Source organism: Triticum aestivum, chromosome 5D, assembly GCF_018294505.1.
Source record: "Triticum aestivum cultivar Chinese Spring chromosome 5D, IWGSC CS RefSeq v2.1, whole genome shotgun sequence".
Classification (NCBI taxonomy): domain Eukaryota; kingdom Viridiplantae; phylum Streptophyta; class Magnoliopsida; order Poales; family Poaceae; genus Triticum; species Triticum aestivum.
In genome coordinates this window covers 51,006,750-51,019,553 of record NC_057808.1, presented here as the reverse complement: position 1 = coordinate 51,019,553, position 12,804 = coordinate 51,006,750, and the positions used below count along the sequence as shown (strand labels likewise).

The 12,804-nt window shown below is 40.9% G+C and overlaps 1 protein-coding gene across 1 annotated transcript; it reads right to left on the bottom strand.

Annotated features, from left to right (window-relative positions):
* Positions 1-284: 284 nt before the first annotated feature.
* Positions 285-7,558, bottom strand: LOC123119382 (protein FAR1-RELATED SEQUENCE 5). Its single transcript, XM_044539180.1, has 5 exons — positions 7,245-7,558; positions 2,990-5,164; positions 2,773-2,903; positions 2,493-2,579; positions 285-547 (listed from the first exon to the last, which is right to left on the bottom strand). Exons 2-5 carry the CDS (start codon positions 5,160-5,162, stop codon positions 485-487), a joined length of 2,454 nt encoding a protein of 817 aa, XP_044395115.1. The 5' UTR covers positions 5,163-5,164; positions 7,245-7,558; the 3' UTR covers positions 285-484.
* Between the last annotated feature and the right edge of the window lie 5,246 nt (positions 7,559-12,804).

The following is a 12,804-nucleotide window of genomic DNA, read 5'->3' as shown; positions in this document are numbered from 1 at the left end:
ATCGTCCTGCCTTCTGAACGACACCCCGGGTGCCAGAATCGATCACCGGCGTGGTTTATGGCAGGGAGACCCCCTTTCTCTGCTACTATTCATTCCTTGCATCGATCATTCGCGCAATTTAGCAGCAACAGCCCAAGTGCTATATATTTTCAACACTTGGTGCTGTATTTTAGGGCTGCCCAAAAGGAAATTACAAAAAAAATTAGAGTTGGGCAGCTGTTGGAGGGCGTTTTTTTTCCCTCGTGCCCAAAATTAAGGCTGCTATTTAAGATGCTCTTAGCTCCTAATTCTCAACTGCACAATACTTCCACTCCATACAGTTGAGTAAACAAATTACATCTGGTACATCAATTAGCGAAGTCAAAGAAAAGAGACCTACATACAGCTTAGGATCATCCAACACACCATGCCCATACAACAATCAGTTAATGAAATATGCACTTTAGATATTCACACATCAATGGTACTACTGCAACTGCATTCCTCAGAAATTACTTTCGCCACCAAATGTAGATGGGGGGTGGACTGCGTCATATGCCGGAAATTCCTGTCAGGGTTCATGAATGTGAGTAGCTTAACAACATACGAAGAAAACATGGATAAATAAAAGCAGCATGGCTTCTCCATATCTGACTTAAAAAATTCAGCATGGCATTAGAAAAGAGAGTTATGGAAGCCTCCTTGATTTCTCTCCTTCGTTTTATGTTCTTCTACAAATTGAAATCATATATCAAGCGCCAAATTTTACTTTTGTGTGTCTCCTACTTCGATTTCATCCATTTCCAACTTTCTTCTCTTCATCCGCATGATGATACTTAAATACAATATGGCTAATGGCTGGGGGTTAGTACACAGAGCTAGCCATCAGAAATACCAAAACACTAATTATCTACTAGTACCTCTGTAACTATATATAAGACATTTTTGCAGTTCAGTTTGAACTGCAAAAATGTCTTATATATAGTTACGGAGGTAGTACTGGTGACCCAATATACCAGCTAGTAATATTACATCATTTTTCATGAATAGCATGGCAACATTAGTACATTAAGAAGCACTGAGCAGTATCTGCATTCTGATGTTATTGTTAGGACAAGCTACAAGCCTACAGCCTGCTTTCACAGGTCAGTCCTCCAATTAGCTGTGAGGAAAGAATAAGATGCTATGTTTGGCAAAGGCAAGGATCTCTAGTAACAAAATGTTGGCAACTTGCAGCAACATCAACAATAGGCTAATAGACATAATGTATATCCCAATGACCCTTGTATGCGCACGGCTGGGTTCCCTAGGGGGTGATTTGGTTAAAGGTATAACCACATGCTTGTTTTATGAGAGGTATAACCACATGTTGACCAAATTAATTTGTATTGAGTAAATTGCAGCATGGTTAAACTTGCTTACTTTACTAAGTAGGGCCCTAAACTCAAAACTCGTTTCAAGTCCTCAAATTAAATGGCTCGACCAGACCCAGAAGCTGTTTTGCCAGATTGACATGACATTTCTTTCCCGTCTCCCACCCTTGTTCCGATATTTTGACAGACGGCTTGGGGATGCTGAATTTTGAACAAGCTGTCATGGCCACTCATAAGCTTGATAAGCACGAACTGGCGTGGCCACAAGCGAGCTCGGGCTGTGCTGACATATTATGCAAGGGAGCACTGACCACACTCTTAGCAGGTCACCATCCTGAGCACGAAAGATCAGGAAAAGGTGCTTCTACCAACCGCAATTGCCTTGAACTTTATCGTAAGCAAGATGTCAGATCGCATTGAAACCAATTGACGGCATCTACCAGCTATCTAGCACATGCATGTATATATGAATGCTTCATCAACTACTTTCTTTCAAGCTGCTTACTTGACCAAATCAAGCCTAGAAACGAGCATCAGGCGACATGTTTACCAAATGGACTGAGTGAGATTTCCAGATGGACAATGAGCAGCCTACATTGTCCTGATGTATGGTGTGTTGCTGCCCCATGGCATGCACTTCAATCCTACAGACCATGGCCAGCACCCACAACTTATGCACCCCAATCCAGGACAGTAATGGCCACATCGCCAATCTGCCCGTAGTTAGGCTACAAAATGCCCCTGCTGCCATTTTGACAGATCGCTCAGACTCCAGCTTCCTCAACTTGTTTGATAAATATATCTCAACAGGCAGCATAACTGCATAAGGGGGGGAGAGACTGGGAAGAGATACCAAGGCAGCATTTTGTCATGAGGGAGTGCCATGCCACCCTGAAAAAACCTGATTTTGGACATGATTGAACAATTTATAGGCATTTGAGACTTTGCGGACCTACTAGTTTTTTAGTTTTAGGACTTTGCCTGAACTAAGCATGCAAGTTCAAGTACCGGTATGCGATTTACTCGTTTGTATCAATAGGCATGTTATATGAAGCTTCCTAATCGTATCTACCTCTTAATATATGTTACCTTCAATTAAGAAAAGGTCTAGATTCTAGAGTAGGAAGTCTGTCAACATACCTGTGGTGCTGGTGCACACTGAGGCACGGAATGGATATTTGCATGCCCCTCAATCTGACTTGCTGAAACACCAGTACCAGGATATTCCTGGAATAGATGTAATGTGCACACAATTTATCATCATATACCTAAATACTCCCTCTGTAACTTGATATAAATCGTTTTTCGACACAACGATAGTGTCAAAAAACGTCTTATATTAAGTTACGGAGGGAGTAGATAATAAGGTACTCAGTAATAATTAAGAATAAAGCACAAGACTCAATGGTAGGACTTCTACCTGGTAGAAGAAAGGTCTACCAATAGATGAGTTTGTTGCAATATCTTCTGTTGCAAAATACTGATTTTGATTTGGTTGGTCAACAAAAACTGACTCGGCTGGCGGAGGCAAAACCACTTGTTTAACATTTCCTGCAAAACAACATAGTGATTTTGTTAGACGCATGCTACTAAGGACTAAACAAATTACAATTCATGAGAAGCAAAAGAGGAATTACTTGAATTTTTATCCTGCTTAGATAACTTTTTTTTCCTCTTCTCAGCTTTACTTGCATCTTTGTCTTTTCCTGAGGGATGTATATGCATCCTTTTCAGTTCACATACACTTTCCAATGATTTTTCTCCATTTTCAAGCACGTCAAGAATAAGTTTTCTTGTATCCTGATGACCTTTGCTCTTCATCAGCAGATCATAAACAAACCACATAGCCCGGTTACGATATGCAAGCACAGCCTCTGTGCAATCTTGTTCTGGAGACTGGTCACTTGGAAATACATAAGTCCCTTTCCTCACATATTTTGTCCATCGCTTTAAAACATAACTTTCAGGAATTTTATCAAGATTCTTGAGACCAAGTGCATTCAGTGCATGCGAACAAAGTATGCCCATCATCTCAAATTTTTTGCAACTACAGCTCAATTCCATGGTAGAGGTGTCAAGGAAAACTATCCAAACTTTTGGACTACTTTGCATAATGAACTCAAATCTATACAGTGTTTCACTGCATTGCATTTCCTGGTATGAAGTTCCAGTGCATCCGTCTAGAAACTCTGTTTCAAGAGACTTGTAGACTTTATGTGTGTAAACTTCAGCAGCGTGTTGCAAAATACTATTCTGCTTAACTGAACACTCTGGGGAAATTTGCTTGCACTGAATATCGTCTACAGATTCATTTGTACGCCAACTCCCAACCAGTTTATCAAACTCAAGAGCAAAATTAGTGGGTGAAGTTGATTCATCAGCAATGCTGCCCAGCACATTGTGTGAACTAAAATTCCTATCCAGTGATCTAATACCACAATCAAATGCAACCTTGTGAAGAGCTGTGCACCATTTATGCCTCTGCTCAAATAGATCAGTGAGCCACTGGTCATCCTGCAAATTATGCTCCTGACGCATCATTGCCCATGTTTCCTCAAACTCTGCTTCTGACTCGCAATCTTTCATGCATTTCATGAACATGCTATGAAATGTTCCAGAAGCATTTGGTGTATCCAAATGGGCCTGTAGGTTCTTTTCGATATGCCACTGACAAAGACAATGGCGTGTCTCTGGGAGAATGACTTCAATTGCCTTTGAGATAGTGTCATTCTGATCAGTAAATATTGTTTTAGGCGGACAACCACCCATTGACTCTAAGAATGATTTCAGTAACCATTCATAGGATGTCACCGACTCATCTAACATAAATGCACAGCCAAACATAACATTTTGCATGTGGTGATTAATACCAACAAATGGGGCACATATCATATTGTACTTATTGGTACGATATGATGTGTCAAATACCACAACATCTCCAAAACAGTCATAGTCAACACGGCTTCTACCGTCTCTCCAAAAGAAATTGGTCATTTGGCCTTCTTGGTCTACTTGCACATCCCAATAGAACATACCTTGTTCAATTGTTCTACGCTTCAAATATCCTACAAGTGCTTCGGCATCCTCTGGTTCAAGCAGTGCGTAACTTTGGATGCTAACCTGACTATGGCATTCAGCACCATCATCATGCACATGCAAACTGTCATGCATCGATTGGATTTCAGCATTCACCATTGCGTTCAGTGTACCGGGTTTTGGAATTGAAAGGATCCTCACTGATCTCAGTAAGTGTATTTCTTCAGGCGGAACCAACTCGTGATTATGCTCAGGAATTATCTGAATAACTCGCCACTGACCTTCGGAATCAACTCTAAAACGGACCATCGCTTTGCAGTTAGTTCTGGTCTCTGGCTTATTAAAGTTTGCCTCAGTAAGCTGCTCATCATCCTTTAAACCTTCCTTTGAGCAGTAATAGTCTTTCGTTCGAATAACTTTGGTCCCTGTAAAGTAGTACTGCTTTCCCTTTCGCACACTAAAACCCATACGGTGCCCATACTCACAGTACAGCCTGTAAGCTTGTTCCTCACTATACGCAACTTTAGTGCGCAATTCTTCAGTAAACTCCTCCCGGCTTGGTATAACAGAATTATTTTCCTGGTCTTCTTCACTTCTCACAGAATGTTCCTCCGTTCCCTGTTCTTGGCTGTCAAAAGCTACTTGAGCGCCATTTTCAGTAGCATAGATGATTTGCACCTGTCCGCTCTCTTGAGCTTCATGCTCGTCGTCTCCAACATTCTCCAGACAGATCGCGTCTCCATCAATCTCAATAGGGACACTAGTACCTTCCATTTCTGCATCATCCACCACAAAAGGAAACATATTGGTCACATGCCAAGCAAAATTTAATTAGAGATAAAGTCAACCATGCGATACAACAAATTTAAGGATGCGTCAAACATAAATGAGAATGAGGTACTGACATACTAGAGTACACTAACTTTCGACTTATTAAAGGTAATTAAGGCATGCCCTCTGGAAACTGAACGCAAGAGCCCAAGTGAACTATACAGTCGTGCGAGTTAACCATTACCTACAGTTATCCAAGCTGCTGTCACCACATGATGCACACAATCCTTAAGCCCTAGAACATCAAATATGTTGCTTATCATAATCATAACGCATACAGGTAGACTATTTTCCAAGCTTTAAATTTCCAAGATTTACAGCATATTCCATTCTACCAGGTTTGCATAGAACCACTATATTGAGGTTCTCCAGTGCAACGGAATTAATGTTATTCAGCAAACAAACCGCTATAAGAATAATCAAAGCCACAATTAACCGGATGGACGGGAGCACCTCAGAAAGGGGAAACTGGATTGATCTGTACCAGCAAAAGAAAACAGCCTGGAATAAAATTTGTGAAGATTTTTTTAGCAGGAATTAAATTGGAAAACATATAGCCCCCCCCCCCCCCCCCCAACCACCACCACCAAACCTGGTCTAGCTGCACCACTGGCCCTCATCTACTCCGTGCAAATATAAGTAGAATCTCCTCCAGTGGTGGAACCAGGGTTTTCAAAATGGCACACGGAATTACAATTTATTTTACTTTGTGACATACAATATAAGACATGAAAGTTTACACTAACAGCAAGGAAACTACAAATTGTTCTTAGGGCCTGTTCAAATCACAGCCAAAGCTACCATGCCACAAAATAGGATTGCCCAGCGAAATTGATGGCTGTTTGAACTGGTGCCAAAGAGTTGGCTGGCCCGGCACAGCCACCGCGAGACCATGCATTTCTCGCCAGCACACTAGCAAGCCAAGGGTGCGGTGAACCTTCGCCAAATATTGCGTCGTACACTGCCATCTCTTCCTGGATGGGTCCTGTGTAATTATCTGTTTCTTCATCATGTGGTCCATGTTGTAGGATAGTTTCATTATTTTAGAGTGTAGCTGTTCAGTGGGCCCTCATGCGATTAGCAAGTACTCCTACAAGTCTCCGCTCCTGTATAGCAACTTCCACCTGCACCAATTACGCACCATTGTCTGCCTCATTTATTTTCTTGTTCAGACATCTTAGTTTTTTGTAGGAAACTGTATCTTACTTTCATTTTTTTTCTATATATCTTATATAGACAACCCCCACTACAAGTCATTAAATACCTATTTTGCTGCACGTGTGTGCTTCCACATCACCTTAATTACTAACAGCCGTTCGATCTATATTGTGTGAGCTGAGGCACCGTTGGATTCAGAAGCAACTTAGGCCCCTTTCCCAACCTTCCTCACTTGGACAGTAACCTAGGTGAGACTCTTCGCAGTCCCTGCATTTCCGTTCCAACATTTATTCAGCCTTGATTCTCTTCCTCTTCCCTACAAATTCCACTCCCAGCCTACAAACCCACGTATCAGTTTCTAGTCCGCACATCGTCAGTCTGGCAGCTAGCTCTGTGCTGGATTAGGCATGTGTTTCCGGCTGGCTAGCACTGTCCATGTACGCTTATATTTTCTTCGTGTATGCAGGAACAGAGGCACTACATTTTCTTAACATTTTTAGATTAGAAGTACGTATATGTCTCTGAATATTCCTAAGACTAGTGTAGCCCTCACATCTCAACTGGTTGCAAACCAAACATAGGTCAATTTTGCCGAAATTTTGGATGGTACAATGGCTACAATCCAAACAAGAACAACTTGCCCTCACTTTGGTCATGTCAACATTTCGGTGGGGCTAGTATAGGAGCTCAAACCAAACATACCCTTAGTAACAATAAAATTTTCTCTATTTTTCAAAGATCAGCGTATTCATGAAAGAATCCTAATTAAATTTGACTGAATGCTGCAATGAATCAAACAATTAACCATCTTCTATTGTCAGCTGGAAAGAGGGGAAAAAACAGAAACTGAGAAGTCAGAACACTCACGGTTAGGCCGGTGGATAAATGTTGGCCGGGGTGCTACCGGTGGCACATCAGCCGTCGCGGTGGACGGTGGCCGGCGCACGCCGTGCCTATCGAAGTACCGAGGAGCCGAGGGCGGCGTGCAGGCTCGGGGGCGCGGCACCGAGCGAGTGGTAGCGCGCTCACTTGGGGCCGTGCGGGCAGCGTGGCGCCCGGCGCTCGGGGCGGCGCTCGGCTCCGGTCGAGAAGTCCGGTAGGGTTAGCAGCGCCTGGTCCAGTCTGCTTTGTTCTCGGTTTTTCTTTTTCTTTTTAGCGGTGTCTGCTCTGTTCTCCTTCTTGCGCCGCGCCGGGATACAAGCAGGCCACTGAGTTCGGCTGGTATCAGGCATTCGAGCCCATTTTAACTTGGTTTTTTTAAACACATGTAACTTTATTCGTACTTATAACAATTACAGGTATACTGATTTGGATCTAAAATTCAAGAAAATACAAAATAACTATTATGATTAAAAATTATAATAAAATCTCCAGAAAACATGTTCTCTGCGGTACCAGTTTTGACTAGAAGAAATACTCCAAAGACTTCAGTAAAAAGGTTTTAATTGGACTAAAACAACGATGTTGTCACTCTTTTACCCACACAAACATTACCAATAATGATTTTTGAAAGCACATTGAGTCGCTCATCCAAAAAGATGGGAAGCCTTGTTCGATGAACATACTTGGGCCGGGGATGATCCCCTAGGAGTGCAGGCCGTCGAATCACTATATCTTCATCATGGTGTCGATGGAAGATTTCACTCTACAAAGAATCAGACCAACAAATAAAAGCTTGACACAGCAATATAAACTCATAGATCCGAATAATTAGATCTGCGAAGATAGAAAACTCTCTAACCTTATGGTACTACCAAAAGAACGATAGAAAATTTATTCTCACAAAACTATGATGATCACTAGACGTTGACGAAGAACATATAGGTCTTGAAGATCCGAGGTCCTCCCCTACCTCTTAGCGACAAGATGGCAGCCAGAGGAGAGGGGACTTAAATTTCTCACATGACGGCGGTGGCACAAGATACCCTCCTTTTAACTTGTTATCTTTCAAGCGTGCCACAACTTTCCAAAGTGATATTTGGCCCAGGTAAGGAAGCCTTGGTTGGGAGCTCCTGTCCGGTGCCTTAAGTGCCCAAATAGGGTCTTGGGCCCACGTGCCTCCTATTGTGCGCCGGCCCAAGAAGCCTGGTTGCTTGATTGCATTTTTTTGGGTCCGATCTTATTGGACTAGTTGCAGTTATCAAACGTCCACTTGACAACATAAAAAAAATAAAAAAAAATGAATTTAAAACCTCACGGATTTTGGAATAAGTTCACGAATTTGAAAAAAATCATTGAATTTGAAAAAAGTTCATAATTTTTTTTAAAAGTTCATCGGATTTGAAAAAGGTCCATAATTTTTTTAAAGGTTCATCGAATTTGAAAAAAAGTTCATCAATTTTGAAAAATAGTACATCAAATTTGGAAAAAAAATCATTGACTTTGAAACAAAGTTCATTGATTTTTTTAAAAATAATCAAAGTTGGAAAAAGTTCATCAATTTTTTTAAAAAATTCATTGAATATGGAAAAAGTTCATTGTTTTTTTAAGTTCATCGAATTTGAAAAACTTCGAGCATTTTGAATAAAAATATAAAAATGTAAAGAAAAAGAATAAAGAATAAAGAAATATAAAAGGAAAAAGAAAGAAAAAACCAAACAAAAATAAGGGGCTTTCTACAAATCGGAGGCTTTCCACGAACTGGGAAACGAAAAAAGGAAGTAACAAGTCACGAGCGGTAGATCGTCCTAGTGGTTCCTGTGGTTTACAATAGAGGAAGAGATTGTGTATTTGATTCTGGCCGGGCAAAGGGCCGGCCCAGCCAGGAGGGGAGGTGGGGGCGTGCTTCCGTTTGCAAATTGTACTAAAGGCACCAAATAGGAAATACCGATTGGGCATAGAATAGTCGCCGCGCCTTTCAATAGCTTTTTCTAGCCCGAAGGAATATGGCGCCTTCTGCTATATGCAACATTGCGAGTGACTCGTGGTGACACTCCCTCAGACTCCCTTCGTCCCATAATACAAGTATAAGATGTTATTACAGTTATGGGATGGAGGGAGTACATTTGATCAAATAATTGTTTTATATAGTAGGAAAATAAATGGTTGACTAACACAACATTTTATCAATGATAAATAATGTCATCAGAGAGCTAGTGTTTGGTGCTTTATTTATAAAAAGCGGGTGGAAAGTCTTTTTGGAGAGGTATGGTGGTTCTGTGTGCGCGTGATAACTATTTCTCACTTATAGTGAGTCTACCAGTACTCTCACCAGAAGGAATCCCTTAGTGGATCGGCCCCGTCGCATGATTTTCTTTGGTCTTTACATTTTGTTTTCAGTATGTTTCTTCGGGTTTTCTGTGTTTCTTCAAATATTTTCTTTAGTTTTTTCACTTTTTCTTACAGTTATTTCTTTTCGCTTTTCAGTTCAGTTGTACAGTTTTATGCATTTCTTTATCGTCTTTCTTCAGATTTCCCCCCTTTTTCTTCTGTTTTTATTTTTGGTTTTCTGTTCGCTTCTTTGGTTTTCTTGTGTTATTTCAATGGTTTTGTTCGGGTTATTTATTTATTTTTTCACATATGTCTAAAATTTTCAGTACACAATGTACATTTTACATATACTCATGTAACATTTTTTTGATACACCTTAAATATTTTTTAAATGCACGATGTACATTTTTGAAAAATATATTTTCATATACATATTAATCATTTCTCAAATACATGTTGAACATTTTTTTGAATGTCACAAAACATTTTTTAAACTACACGAAAAATATTACAATGTATAGATGTACCTTTTGAATTGAACAAACATATTTTAAAACGGGTGAATATTTCTGAAATGTTAGGTACATTATTAATAGTGCAAAAAATTCTTTTTGAATCACGCAAATAGCTTTTTAGATTGTGTAAACATATATTTAAAATTCCAAAATTTTGTTTTTGAAACACATGAACATTTTTAGAATAAAACATACAATTTTAAATAGGACAAGATGTAAGTATTTTTATTTATGAAACATTTTTAAATGTCACGTAAATTTTTTGAATCGTGAAAAATATTTATTTTCAGTTATGCAAACTTTCTTTTACATTGTATACAAATTTATTTAAAATGTTGCAATCATTTTTTGAAACAAGTAAACAATTTTTAAATGGCTCTTACATTTTCTGAACTTTCCCCGTTTTATTACAACCATGAGTCTTATACAATCGATCGGATCACCACCGTATGGCTAACAGGCGATTACTAGCGATTCCTGCTTCATGCAGGTGAGTTGTGGCCTGCAAGCCGAACTAAGGACTGGTTTTTGGAGTTAGCTCACACTCACGAGATGTACAAAACATTGTTTTTTGAATTACATTATTTTTTATATTACATATTCATTTTTAAAACGCCACAAACATTTTTTTAACATGTGAACATTTTTTTAATGTCACGTTCATTTTTTCAATTCTACCAAATTTTGTTTTAATTATGTGAACAGTTTTTTAACATTGCACAATTTTTTGAACCTGTCATGTTTTTTTAATTTGGGAAAATATTTTTCCATTTTAGAAATATAAGTAAAAGTAATAAAAAAAGGTTAAAAAAATGTGCGCTAGGCCATTCATGTGGGGCGCCTGAGGCGGGCGCACCTTCCGTCTCGCTCTTCCCAAAAAATAAAATCTTCGCCTCGCTCTAAGCGAGACAAAGCAGCTCCTCGCTTCAGCAAGACGGAAACCAATTTCAGGTTAGCATAAGAAAGATAGATAATTGAACATACAACACAACATTTGAAGATTTCACTTGTTCAGTTTGGTGCAAAATAACACACCACTTTAACAACTTGGCAATAAGTAAGCTTTTATCAAATGTTACCTCTCATTGTGACATACACAAATAGTGCAAACAGAATAATAACTACAAGTCGTTTGCATGCAATACCATCTTACAATTGTGGCATGCTAATCAAGAAAAGTACTATTGCACGAGATCTAATATAGTGGCTTCAAGGGATAACATTGGTACTATTAGCAAAAGAAGAAGAAGCAAGCAAGCCATGTATCCTAGACCAGACTCTTCGCAATTGGAGTTGATCACAGTGTACATAGTCTTGGCCAGGCTTTGCACGACAGAGTCGGAAATGTTGGGGAACGCAGTAATTTTAAAAAAATTCCTACGCACACGCAAGATGATGGTGATGCATAGCAACGAGGGGGAGAGTGTTGTCTACGTACCCTCGTAGACCGTAAGCGGAAGCGTTATGACAACGCGGTTGATGTAGTCGTACGTCTTCAGATCGACCGATCCTAGTACCGAAGGTACGACACCTCCGCGATCTGCACACGTTCAGCTCGGTGACGTCCCACGAACTCACGATCTAGTAGAGTGTCGGGGAAGAGCTTCGTCAGCACGACGGCGTGATGACGGTGATGATGAAGCTACCGGCGCAGCTTCGCCTAAGCACTACGACGATATGACCGAGGTGGATAATGGTGGAGGGGGGCACCGCACACGGCTAGGAGATCAAGGATCAACTTGTGTGTCTATGGGGTGCCCCCTCCCCCGTATATAAAGGAGTGGAGAAGGGGGAGGGCCGGCCCTCCTATGGCGCGCCCCATGGGGAGTCCTCTACTCCCACCGGGAGTAGGATTCCCCCCTTCCCTAGTTGGACTAGGAGTGGAAGGAAGGGGGAGGAATGAGGAAGGAAAGGGGGGGCGGCCCCCCTCCCAATTCAGATTGGGCTTGGGGGGGGGCTCCTTTGCTCCCTTCTCCTCTCTCCCACTATGGCCCAATAAGGCCCATATACCTCCCGGGGGGTTTCGGTAACCTCCCGGTACTCCGGTATATGCCCGGTCTCACCCGGAACCATTCCGATGTCCAAATATAGTCGTCTAATATATCGATCTTTATGTCTTGACCATTTCGAGACTCCTCGTCATGTCCGTGATCATATCCGGGACTCCGAACTACCTTCGGTACATCAAAACACATAAACTCATAATACCGATCGTCACCTAACGTTAAGCGTGCGGACCCTACGGGTTCGAGAACTATGTAGACATGACCGAGACTCATCTCCGGTCAATAACCAATAGCGGAACCTTGATGCTCATATTGGTTCCTACATATTCTACGAAGATCTTTATCGTTCAAACCGCATAACAACATACGTTGTTCCCTTTGTCATCGGTATGTTACTTGCCCGAGATTTGATCGTCGGTATCTCAATACCTAGTTCAATCTCGTTACCGGCAAGTCTCTTTACTCGTTCCGTAATGCATCATCCTGCAACTAACTCATTAGTCATATTGCTTGCAAGGCTTATAGTGATGTGCATTACCGAGAAGGCCCAGAGATACCTCTCCGACAATGGGAGTGACAAATCCTAATCTTGATCTATGCCAACTCAACAAGTACCATCGGAGACACCTGTAGAGCACCTTTGTAATCACCCAGTTACGTTGTGACATTTGGTAGCACACAAAGTGTTCCTCCGGT

Excerpts from the sequence above, each read along its gene's own strand:
- LOC123119382 (XM_044539180.1), bottom strand. The coding sequence starts at position 5,162 with ATGGAAGGTACTAGTGTCCCTATTGAGATTGATGGAGACGCGATCTGT. Across the intron at positions 2,904-2,989 it reads TAAGCAGGATAAAAATTCAA|GAAATGTTAAACAAGTGGTT; the intron begins GTAATTCCTCTT and ends GTTGTTTTGCAG. Across the intron at positions 2,580-2,772 it reads GTAGACCTTTCTTCTACCAG|GAATATCCTGGTACTGGTGT; the intron begins GTAGAAGTCCTA and ends CATCTATTCCAG.